The sequence below is a fragment of the Lepisma saccharinum genome, chromosome 25 (genome assembly GCF_977018435.1).
Source record: "Lepisma saccharinum chromosome 25, izLepSacc3.1, whole genome shotgun sequence".
In the NCBI taxonomy this organism is placed as follows: domain Eukaryota; kingdom Metazoa; phylum Arthropoda; class Insecta; order Zygentoma; family Lepismatidae; genus Lepisma; species Lepisma saccharinum.
Window position 1 is genome coordinate 20,710,431 of NC_139253.1, and position 13,377 is coordinate 20,723,807.

The 13,377-nt window shown below is 39.2% G+C and overlaps 1 protein-coding gene across 1 annotated transcript in view; it reads right to left on the minus strand.

Annotated features, from left to right (window-relative positions):
* Positions 1-13,377, minus strand: part of kl-3 (dynein heavy chain 8, axonemal kl-3) — a 217,449-nt gene that overhangs the window by 179,414 nt on the left and 24,658 nt on the right. The window contains exons 7-8 of the mRNA XM_083111913.1: positions 1,741-1,917; positions 332-553 (exon numbers count right to left, since the gene is read on the minus strand). Of these exons, the coding sequence (XP_082968039.1) occupies positions 332-553; positions 1,741-1,917 (399 nt within the window). The remainder of the gene's footprint in view (positions 1-331; positions 554-1,740; positions 1,918-13,377) is intronic.

Genomic DNA, 13,377 nt, shown 5'->3' on the forward strand with positions numbered 1-13,377 from the left:
CATTTTTACAGACCCCACAAAATAACCCAATGCTGGTCAAGTATCAGCCAGTATTGGTGAATAAATTCCAACCAATAATTTCAGATAATTATATTTCCCTTTGTCTTATATTGAGTTGCTTTTCTACCAGTTTTGACTACTCATGATAATGAGAATGAAAGATGCTTAGATGAAACTAATCAATAGCAACGGTTACTCGCAAAGCAACAACCAAGTCAAGGTGAAGACTAAAACTTGCAACATTTGGAGGCAAGATCATGAGTTGCTCGCTCAACTTGCTTGGCCACCAACAGAGAATTAAAAGAGAAACAACACAATAAATACATCTTACCTTCACAAAGATAGCAGTCAACCTTTCATTGGTGTTGTAGTACCTTGATGTATTAAATATCATTCTTATGGTGTACAAAAGACTGGGAATGTAATCTTTCATCTTAGGAGGTTCGCAGCGATACAATGGCTCACAAAACTTCTCCAGCGAGTAAAGATATTTCACATTATCCCTTGCTTCGTTACACGCATCTGTGATCCTATTATCCATAAGCTTCCATTTCTATTATATGAAGAAAATATTTAATATATTCCAATTAATAAAGGCACGACAGAATAACAAACTTTTACAGGAATGCCTTCATCTAATGCAAAGTTACTGAAAATTAAGGATAACTGTTATATTTAAATATGTTGGTTTGGCAGATATGTGGAAGCTATTCTACATAAGTTACTTATTGCTCCACATGGAACTTTTATGTTTTATGTTTTGAATTTGAATTTAAAATTTTGGGTGCGTCAGCACTTAGGCTATTTTGCACCCTTTACATTATATGGGGGCCAGCCCCTTATCATTACAAATAACAACTCTAATGTTGCATAACTAAAAATCTTAAAATCTTCTGACTTCTGTTAAAAGCTGAGGCTGTAAACGGGCACTCAGCACACACAAGGACAAAAACAGGACAACACAAAAAATTATACTGGCCATAGTGCCAGTCGCCAGAGCCTCGTTAGTCTTCAGTCCAGGGTGTACTATGTGGAAGTGAGGTTGACTTTTGGTCACCTATGTGGAAGGTACCCCTTATGTTTTATATTGTCCAACCTCCTGAAAAAGAGATGAAGTAAGGGTACATACCAAAAACGGTGTACATTACAAGTATGGAAAAAAATTATATAATGATTTCATTCAAACAATATAAGAGACAAATAAAAAGTCATTAATGTGGATGTGAACAAATAGTACATTTAATAAACATTACAGCTATAATTCAGAACGATATTAGATATAAGAGTACAACCACAACCCAAGGCCTGGATAATGCCACATAACTTTCTGAACCAAAAACAATTTCCAACTTTCCCTCCTTCTCCTAACACACAGACACACCCTACAAATCACAAATTTCAACAAAAATTGTGAGAGACCAATATTTCCATGCCAACTGTATCTTTGTTCTGGACCTGGCAACCTTGCAGATTCAACATTCAACTTCCATTATATGTTTCGTTCATCTGAAGATGAGGTCCATGGCCATAAATAAGGATGGGACAAACACACTGATACATCCCTGCTCTCATCAGGGTTTGAACCTGGGATCCCAGGTTTCGTAGTGCATTACACTGACCACTGTGCCACAGAGGCTGGCATATATATAACAATCAAACTTGCTGCTGTGATTCTTGCAACTACTACTTTTCTTGCCACCAAAATAATATTTACACAATGTAAATGTTAAACTATCTTACCTTTAATACTTTTGATTTTGCATTGATTAAGCACTGTACAGCATTCTTACTCTCATCTGTCTTAATGAACTCAATTATAGATGTGAACTTTGCAAGTAATCTTCTCCAGTGCTCAAGTTCAGCAAATGGGCCAACGTCATCAGCCTCACTGCGTATCTGCTGACTCTGAGTTAACACCTGCAAAATAAACATTATAATCAGCAAGTGCAAAAGAAAGATAAAATGAAGTTAAAAATTGGCACAACTGTTTTCTTCTTCATTTTCTGTGTTAAATTAATTTGGTAGCCACCATCACCATCTTCTCAGGAATATGTTGTACTACTGCTGGATGACTGCTGCTGTGTATTGTTTTGCAGTATATAGCTAGGTGCACTGCTGTCTCCTGCTTATGTTGCATTTTTTGCTGTTTCTTGGTAGCAGCTGATGCAGTACTCCAAATCTGGGAGTTTGCCTACCTTATCACTGTAAATAAAATTTCACTCAGAGGATGCTCAAAACATGCAATGTATTGAACTGTTAACCATTGTCTTCTGCTTCTACTTATCTAACACTGCATTTTTTGAATATTTGAATTTGAATAAAAAAATTTTGGGTGCATCAGCATTGAGGCTATTTTGCACCCATCAAACTATATGGGGTCCAGCCCCTTATCATAATAAAAATAAAAGCGTGTCTGAAAACTAAAATTTCCTTACCTTGGTTAAAAGCTTAGGAGTAGTGCTAATTGATTGTTTCAACGCAACACTTTGTAGGTATCCTCTTTTTTTATCAATTGAACATCACTTTTTGACATATTTTGACAATTTTTTGTCGACGTTTTAGCGTTTAGCGATGTTTTTAGTACAATTTTCACTGCAAAACTTTTTTTCCCACCTCACACTTGGTAGGTATATCACGATCTTACGTGATATAACTTAACCTATCTATTTTATTCGTGCTAAACTACAAGAGAGCCTCTAGTAGGTGGAACCGTACGTTCTGGAGCTACCCTTTGACCTACTTTTTATTTTACGACGTTTTACGCACTAAACTAACCTACAATGAGAGAAAAATGGACAGAAAAAGCTCTGGCATCACTTTTTAAGCTATTTTTTACCTCCTGCAAATCTTGCTCTTATGCTACCTCGCCCTTTGACCTACTTTTGAAATGACTTACGACATTTTCCTATAAGGAGGCTGTCTCCTCTCACTGTAAGGTCCCTTAGTGTAATCTACTACGACCTGCTAATATAGGCTTCTGCTCTCAGTGTAATCCGTTTTAAGGACTAAACTAACCTACAATGAGAGAAAAGTGGACAGAAGAGAAGCTCTGGCATCATTTTTTTAGCTATTTTTTTACCTCCTGCAAATTTTGCTCTTATGCTAACTCGTCCTTTGACCTACATTTTTGAAATGACTTAAGACATTTTCCTATAAGGCTGCTGTCTCCTCTTACTGTAAGGTTCCTCAGTGTAACCTACCACGACCTTTGCTCTCAGCGTAATCTGCCCACGATGTGTTTTTTTTTTTTTTTAACTCTCATGTGTGATCTTCTACAATGTGTGCCCTCCCCCTGCTACGACCTAAACCGGGACACCTCTCTCCTACGATGTTTTTGCCCCCCCCCCCTGCTACGATATTTTCCTCCTCATGATGCAAAAAAAAATTGTATTGTAGCAGTATTTGAAATCGACTGTGCCGCGTGAAGGGCACATGTTCAGTGAACAATAGGAGAGAGCTTGGGAGAGTACAAGCAAGCGCTGCCCCCTCAATTTTTTTTTTCAAGAAATTCTATTTGATCCTAAAAAACTCTGCAACCCTATTGGAGTGCTTTGGGTGTTTTTTTTTTGTTTTTTTTTTAGATTAAAAAACATGTTGAAACGTTTACCGGAACGTTGAAACGTTTATACAGAAAGGTTGAAACGTATCGTCACGAATAGTCGAACGTGTTGTGAAAGGCAAAATAAAAATAAAAAATCTCAAATTCAAAATCGGTTAAACAAGACAGAACAAGATAAAAGTGGAATCTTCGGGCTCGCGTTTTTTTTTTAACCGACCTACTCCTGGAAGTGCTATATAAAATTTTCAAGAATTGTATTGGACGAAGATGATGATATCCATTTGAGTGATCGATATTGCTGAAATTTATCCGGTGTTCTCTATATGATCATGAAAAAAAAACTATATTTATAAAATTACAGGGAGAAAAAGTGATAATCTAGAAGTCGCGAATGTAATAACAGGAGAGATGGAAGCGATTCTGGATGAAAACGACAAGGAGAAGAAGAAACGTAAGGAGACTAATCGACGCGAGCAAGACAAAAGATGATCTGATGTAATAATACTACAGCATTTTAAGTGCCATGCATTTCTTCTTCGTTCGTAATGAAATCAACAAGTTATTCGAATTACGGAACTTGTCATTTGACCTCCCTAGCTAAGCATGTTCTAAAAAATAAAAAAAAACATCGGAAGTTTTAATTTCGCAAGCCACGATGAACTTAGGAGGCACAGGCTTGTATGCATTCCGTCTTTCGTTCGGAGGGACAAACGTAACCAACCATTCAATGATGGGGCCTCCCCCATGGCGCAGTGGTAGCATCGTTGCCTTGTAATCAAGGGGTCCAGGGTTCGATACCCGGTGGAGGCACAAGTGGTTCGGATCCCACTTTTAAAACTGTAGGTCCAGGCTCGATTAGCCATACTGTGCATAAAGTGGACTTAAAAACACGAACTCAACAACAACAACAACATTCAATGATGATAATGTTTATGAATTTTGTTCGGATTGAGAAAATAAAAATTATCATGGAAGAGCCACCTTCCTTTGAATATCCCCTTTCCTCTGTTAATACTTTCCTTCCTTGATTTCTATTATGTTTCCCGCTCGTCAGTCAAGCTTTTTTTTTCACAGCTCTTCGTTTCCATTTTTCTCTCAACGTACAAATTCATGTTATCACGTCATGGAAATTCTTCTTCTTTTTGCATTGCATAATTGAAGATTTTGAAATAACACAGGATGATGAAAATGCTATTGGCAAAATTTACGAGGATAATGAAATTGTAAGAATTCCCTTGTCAATATGAATATCATATTACTAACTTTGTTTTTTGTTTAATACGTGAAACCATATTACATTGAATATTAACTAATTAATTAATTCTCTACCTTTCTTGAACCCGAAAGTTCATGCTTGCAGTTCGATTTGTCCTTATCCTGAGCAAGATCTATTTATATATTTTTTATTTTTTTTTTAGTTCCTTTGATATGAAACGAGGAGACAGAGAAAAGTAACACGAATTATTGTCGGGACGCGCTAGCAAGCGGCGTGGGACCACCCACTCTGGTAGCGACGCGCTGTTGCCGGATTTACCTACTTCAGGATTCTCGCGAGCCCACAGAAACATGAGGAAGGCTGAACTACTGCAGCTCCTTATGTTACACAAACCCCAGTTCCCCATATATCGAATAGACAAGCTTGCAGAAGAAGCGGGACATACGGTGGTCCGTCTCCCGCCTTATCATTGTATGTACAATGCAATCGAACTTATTTGGGCACAGGTCAAAGGGCTGGTAGCACAGAGGAACACTTTGCCACCTTTTACACCGTCTAAAATTTTGCAATTGACAGAACGGGCTATCGGGGATGTGACAGCAGATAGGTGGCGTTCGGCTATAGAACACACAAGGAAGATTATTTCCGAAGCATGGGAAAAGGAGGGAGTTGAAGAGCAGCAAATGGAGGATTTTGTAATTTCACTTGGGCGGGAAGACAACAGTGACAGTAGTAGCTCAGATGAAGATGTTCCTTTACCAACCAACAATGAAGATGATCTTGGGATAGCGCCACTGCAATGGTAGCCGGTAAGCAAAAACAACTGATTCTTTAACTACTACTTCTGTTCTTTCATTCATTTTTTTATGTTTTTACATACAGGTAGCTCAAAGCATTATAACACATGTACCAAATGTATCATTAATGTTAAGGAAATCGAGCAATTGCCAAGCGTTTCGTTGTAATTTATTGAACTCTGCATTGCCAGAGCCTGTATTCTCATATAGCTCCCAAATTATCTCACTTCACACACCCACATGTGCCTCCCCGATGGCACAGTGGTAGGGTAAGTGTTGTCGCCTTGTAATCAATTGATTGATTTTTGATTGATTTAGTTTATTTTACTTCGCGTTTTGTGCCTCTAGGCTAATTTGCAAAGATGGGGATGAGTGATGAAATGATGAATGGACATTCACAAACAACCAAGCCTGACCGGAATTCGAACCCGGGACCCTTGGCGTCGCAGCGCGATGTGCTAACCACTCGGCCACAGGGTCGGGCACCTTGTAATCAAGTAGTCCTGGGTTTGATATCCTGTCGAGGCACATAGTGGTTCGGATCCAACTTCCAACTGTAGGTCCATTCCAGATTAGCCGTAGTGTGCATAAAGTGGACTTTAAAACACCAACTCAATCAATCAATTCACACACAATTGATTTGTTCTTGATAAATTCTTCTCCGTAATACAGTAACTCAGTTCTGTAAAATTCTGTTTTGGAGGTGAATTTTTGTAGGTTCCTCAAAATATAATTTAAAAACGTGTTAACGAACCGAAGTTGTACGTAATTTGTTTATACGTAATTTGCCCTAATTTTCAAGAAATACATTTCATTTGTACGTTCTGAAGCTTCAACAATCGCGGCGTGATAAAGAAGGCAAAGAGAGGCGGCATGAAATCAAAGGAGAACGATTTGCCACAATGTTGTTCATAACACAAGACGCATTTTCTTTTATTGGTAATTGTGATACGATACAACATAAGTAAAAAGATGCCGGTAGCTGATGCTTGCAATGTACCTTAATAAAAACACAACAAAGGTTCTTTCAGTGAAGGTTTTCGGTTGCTGTGTAGAGCAGGAATATAAAATGTTTCATGCTTGCCAGAATGCCCGAGCTTGCCAACAGCTGACTAGCCTGTCCGTGTGTTTGTGCGAACGTGGCAACGTAGAAATCCCCCAGCCACATGGCAGCCAACGAGGAGACAGAATTTGGTCACGTTCTGCCGTTCTGCGTTCTGATTGCACGCCGCTTCTTATCGCGTCCGTACAGTAAGCCTTCTTTCATTTCCTCTTTAATGTCATTTTCATTTGTTAGTATTACTCCGAAGTATTTTGGATTTGGAAAAACTGGTTCAAACAAGTTGTTATCACTTGGTTTCGGCCTGTAAGCACATATCTTTAGATTTCACATTGCTAACTTCTAAAACCTATCTCTCTTTAGCTGCTTTGAAAAAGAATATTTTAGCATTATTCTTAATTTGTATTTACATCATTCCCCAGTAAGTCTACATCATCTGCATATGCTAAAACTACTTCGTTAGTTTCTTTTAGCTTCCTAAAAAGCATATTCTAAGGCAAAAATTAAAAAAAGCAATGGAGATAATGCATCTTTTTTTTTAATCCATCATGAATTGTACATTTGTCAGACATATTAACAAGTTTCTTCTCGACTAATTTATCTCTTTGGCATCTTTGACTTCAATCAAGTTAGATTCTGCTGTGCGTACTTAATTTATTTCTGATTTATCTCCTACATGAACTTTTTAAAACGTCATTAAAGTAGTTCTTCCATCTATTTAAAATAGTCAGTCATTTTATATCAAGTTTACTTTAGGTTGCCACCCCTTTCTCAAATTCATTTGCACCTCTACTACTTTTATTTCAATTTCGTTAATTTTACTTTTCAAGTAATCTTCTAAAACATGCTGTTGTTCTTTAACCGTCTAAGTCTTTTTTTCTATTAGTGCCTCTCAGATGGCGCAGTAGTAGCGTCGTCGCCTTGCAATCAAGGTATCCCGGGTTCGATCCCTGGTGACACTCACCTTTCAGAGCCTTTTTTTCCGCTCTTTTAGTTCGTCACTGCAATAAAACAGCCGCGAAACATAAAAAAAGAGTTAGTAATAGGTCGTAGTAGATTACACTGAGGGCCCATTGACAGACGATCTCTGCCTTAGAGGAAAACATCGTAAGAGGAGACAGCCTTATAGGAAAATGTCGTAAGTCATTTCAAAAGTAGGTCAAAGGGCTGCGCCAAAAACGAAGCATCCCACCTGTCGGGTTTAGTGTGTCGGTGTCCTCTGTCCTCCCATACCAAAATAAACATAGGTCGTCATGGAACCAATTTTTCATCAATCGAAAATTTTCCAAGTCCAGCGTTAAATTGCAAATATCTCGAAAATGGTAGGAGTTATCGAAAAAATATATTGAAAAACACCCCCATCCTGGTATCGTTAGATACCCCCCCTGTCGATTTTGGAGGTGTAGAATACGTGTACCAAGTTTTGGTGGTCCTGGGGTCAAGGGGTAAGAAGTTAGCCCACCTCCAAAAAAACTTGGATCACTCGTAACTTTTGAACAAATAGTCGTAGAAAGATCGGGTTTAGTGCGTCGGTCGAGTCTCGGTGTCCTTTTTGATCTTCTAACAAAAAAAAAACATAGGTTGTCATGGAACCAAATTTGACCCCTCTGTCGAAAAATTTTCCAAGTCCACAGCGTTCAATTGCAAATGTCTCGAAAAACAGTGAGAGAAAGAGATAGCGCAAAAATCCTCCCGTTGACCCTTTTGTCGATATTGGTGATGCAGAGTACGTGTACAAAGTTTTTAGAGGTCCTCGGTCAAGGGTGGGCCAATTGCCAAAATATTTTTCGTAACTTTCGAAAGGATGATCATAGAGAGCTGGAATTTCTTGCGTTAGCATCGTCTAGGTGTCCTCTGTCCTCCCATACCAAAATAAACATAGGTCGTCATGGAACCAATTTTTCATCAATCGAAAATTTTCCAAGTCCAGCGTTAAATTGCAAATATCTCGAAAATGGTAGGAGTTATCGAAAAAATATATTGAAAAACACCCCCATACGGCATCGTTAGATGGCTCCCTTTGATTTTGGAGGTGTAGAATACGTATACCAAGTTTTGGTGGTCCTGGGGTCAAGGGGTAAGAAGTTACCCCACCCCCCTCCCAAAACTTTGATCACTCGTAACTTTTGAACGAATAGTCGTAGAAAGATCGGGTTTAGTGCGTCGGTCGAGTCTCGGTGTCCTCTGTCCTCCCATACCAAAATTGGCATAGGTCGTCATGGAACCAATTTTTCATCAATCGAAAATTTTCCAAGTCCACAGCGTTAAAAAATCTTAAATTGCAAATATCTCGAATTTTTGACAAACAGGGTCATAGAACCCTCCAATTCATGACTTGGGAAAAATATGTTTGCTGATTCATCATGTACACCTATACGTGAGAAAAAGTATGAATAGAACCTATGTTCGGAAATCCAAAATGGCGACCGGAAGTGGGGTTATCTTGGAAACAGTAAGACTTAGCAAGAATCTGTTTGCGGATTCATCACGTACGCCTATATGTGAGTAAAATATGAATACAACCTATGTTCGGAAATCCAAAATGGCGACCGGAAGTGGGGTTATCTTGGAAACGGTAAGACTTAGGAAAAATCTGTTTACGGATTCATCACGTACACCTATACGTGAGAAAAAGTATGAATAGAACCTATGTTCGGAAATCGAAAATGGCGACCGGAAGTGGGGTTATCTTGGAAACGGTAAGACTTGTTAAAAATCTGTTTACGGATTCGTCATGTACACCTATACGTGAGAAAAAGTATGAATAGAACCTATGTTCGGAAATCGAAAATGGCGACCGGAAGTGGGGTTATCTTGGAAACGGTAAGACTTGTTAAAAATCTGTTTACGGATTCGTCATGTACACCTATACGTGAGAAAAAGTATGAATAGAACCTATGTTCGGAAATCGAAAATGGCGACCGGAAGTGGGGTTATCTTGGAAACGGTAAGACTTGTTAAAAATCTGTTTACGGATTCGTCATGTACACCAATACGTGAGAAAAAGTATGAATAGAACCTATGTTCGGAAATCGAAAATGGCGACCGGAAGTGGGGTTATCTTGGAAACGGTAAGACGTGGACGTAGGCGACGGGTTCGTTCATCCTCACAGAGCGGACCTCTACCTTCAATTCGACGTGGTGAAGAAAGAAAGCGGAGACGCGTTTCCCGCAGCAGCAAATTTGATACTCGTCGACAACTTCGTGCCTCACCTGTTCTCGCAGGTGGAGGTAAGGAAACACGGTACCGTCATCGACAGAATAGATTATCCAGGCATCACGTCGACGGCAGTGGGAACATTGAAATTATCCAAAACGGACGCGGCATACTACCAGGCGGGAGGATTCGAAGCGGGGACCAAAATATCGACGAGAAGTCACACGGTGCTCTTTCCCATGCGTCTGCTTCCGGGATTCTTCTCGGACTACAAGGAGATCATGTGGAAGGGAGGACTGAGGATCACGTTTCGAAGAGCGGCCAACGACAACGACGCACTGATGCGATACGCTACTTTGGGTCCGGACGGCACCACGCCGATAGCCAACACTTTACCCGAAGCAGCCAAATGCGTCATCCGGAGCATGGAGTTGAGAATGCCGGTGGTGGAATACGAAACGAACTACGCCCTCAAGTACAAAGCGGAGATCTTGAAGAGTCCGCAGGTACCGATTCACTTTCACGGTTACCAGTACGTGCAGAAGTTGGCGTCGGGAAGTCACATGGAATTCGACGTGACGACGCAGTTCAACAACATACAGTTCGACATGCCAGATTTCGTCGTAGTGCTCTTTCAGACCGGGAGGGACAAGAATCAGGAAAAAGATTCCAGCAAATTCGACGACTGCAAGATCAAGAACGTTTATCTCAAGAATGGGAGGAACGAAGTGTTCCCGCGCGAGAATTACAACCTCGACATGACCAAAGATGATTACCTCAAACTTTACGAAGCTTACACGGCTTACAAACGCGTGACCGAGGGAAGCGTGGACATGTATTACACGCCCAGCGAATTCAAAACCCACAGACCGATGTCCGTCATCAATACCACGAAGCGGAAGCAGGTGGTGGTCAACGATCGAACCAACATCAAGATCGTTTGCGAGTTCCACGACGCGCTGCCTGCCGATAATCTGTGCAGCGTCATCCTGGTCGCAGAGAAGTCCTTCGTCCACGACGTGAAGAACGAGAGGGTGACGGAACAGTTTTAAATATATCGCCAACAAGCAATAATAGTTTTTTCTACAACCCCTACAATTACAAAATTTTTAATCTAAAAAAAAAACAAAAAAAAAACACCCAAAGCACTCCAATAGGGTTGCAGAGTTTTTTAGGATCAAATAGAATTTCTTGAAAAAAAAAATTGAGGGGGCAGCGCTTGCTTGTACTCTCCCAAGCTCTCTCCTATTGTTCACTGAACATGTGCCCTTCACGCGGCACAGTCGATTTCAAATACCGCTACAATACCATTTTTTTTTGCATCATGAGGAGGAAAATATCGTAGCAGGGGGGGGGGGCAAAAACATCATAGGAGAGAGGTGTCCCGGTTTAGGTCGTAGCAGGGGGAGGGCACACATTGTAGAAGATCACACATGAGAGTTAAAAAAAAAAAAAAAAAAACACATCGTGGGCAGATTACGCTGAGAGCAAAGGTCGTGGTAGGTTACACTGAGGAACCTTACAGTAAGAGGAGACAGCAGCCTTATAGGAAAATGTCTTAAGTCATTTCAAAAATGTAGGTCAAAGGACGAGTTAGCATAAGAGCAAAATTTGCAGGAGGTAAAAAAATAGCTAAAAAAATGATGCCAGAGCTTCTCTTCTGTCCACTTTTCTCTCATTGTAGGTTAGTTTAATCCGTAAAACGGATTACACTGAGAGCAGAAGCCTATATTAGCAGGTCGTAGTAGATTACACTAAGGGACCTTACAGTGAGAGGAGACAGCCTCCTTATAGGAAAATGTCGTAAGTCATTTCAAAAGTAGGTCAAAGGGCGAGGTAGCATAAGAGCAAGATTTGCAGGAGGTAAAAAATAGCTTAAAAAGTGATGCCAGAGCTTTTTCTGTCCATTTTTCTCTCATTGTAGGTTAGTTTAGTGCGTAAAACGTCGTAAAATAAAAAGTAGGTCAAAGGGTAGCTCCAGAACGTACGGTTCCACCTACTAGAGGCTCTCGTGTAGTTTAGCACGAATAAAATAGATAGGTTAAGTTATATCACGTAAGATCGTGATATACCTACCAAGTGTGAGGTGGGAAAAAAAGTTTTGCAGTGAAAATTGTACTAAAAACATCGCTAAACGCTAAAACGTCGACAAAAAATTGTCAAAATATGTCAAAAAGTGATGTTCAATTGATAAAAAAAGAGGATACCTACAAAGTGTTGCGTTGAAACAATCAATTAGCACTACTCTTAGGCTAAAAAGGGTGCTCAGCACAAATAAGGACAACACAGAATTATACTGGCCATGGGGCCAGTCGCCTGAGCCTTGTTAGTCTGCAGTCCAGGGAGTACTACGTGGAAGGAGCACCCCTTACACCCCAACACTGCATTTTGAGAACAGCATTTTGTCATGGGTTCAATCCCCACCACCGGCAAAACAAAGAAATTTGTTTACCTGAAGATGGATAATGTCCAAATAACAATACACGCTAATAAAGAACCAAGTCACTAACTTTCAGAGACGGTTGTGATAGTCCAATAGAAAAAATATTTATTAAATAAATGGGAAAGCAGGTAACATCAATTAACAAGCCATATTACCACTCTACAGAGTAAGTTCATGTCAGTTTTGAATATATCCAACAATGCTACCCTATTTATGCTTAGCTGGTGGTTATACTGCTTACAAGTCTTTTATATCCCTGTTAACAGATTTTCTTCATTTTAACATTTTTAACTAGATCCAATGTTTCCACTAAAAATCACATACACAGGAATCAGCTAAATACCTGAATCAGAATTACCAGCTAGTAAATTGAAATCAGTAAATTTCCTGCTTTGTTATAACACCATGTATGTGTATTTGGTCATTGAAATGAAATGTAAACCAATTATATTACAGTGTTCCTGACTTTTACAGGTTTTACAAGCAATTTTAAATACATTTTCAGATCATACTGTGGTGCTTTAACATACTAATAAGAATAATCAAGTTTAAGTGTTGAATTGCATTTTATTTGTGACAATAAAGTGTATTCAACATTGTTAAAAATAAAAGAACAAAAATAAATTACAGAACAAATTTTTATATTTCTTATCAAGAAACTGGTCCAAGAAATAATGTAATTTATTTTTATTCCTAAATCCTGGCAAGTACATATAATACTTGATTTTCTCAACATTTCCAGATCTTGGATGTATTTTCAAAATTCCATGACTTCTTACTCATAGGTTGGTTTGCCTGACTTTCCCAGGATTCCCTGGCCAGTGATAATCAATTGTTTAGTAGCATATTACCTTTGCAAGAATATTAATTCAACATCTCTTAGTGATATCATGGGCATACATGAACATTATGAAGCCATGAATAGTCATGGAGCTAGCTCCACTTTTGTGTGCACTGAAATGTACCCGCAGTTTTACGTCACAGGCTTTTTTTTAATAGGTGGTCCTAGTATGTAGAAAAAATTGGTCTTGATATTTGATCGCTTAGCCGCCATATTGGATTTAAGATGGCAGAATTAGAATTTTTAAATCACTTGTTTCTCGGCTATTTCTCAACAGATTTAAAGTTTTATTTTTCTTTTGAAT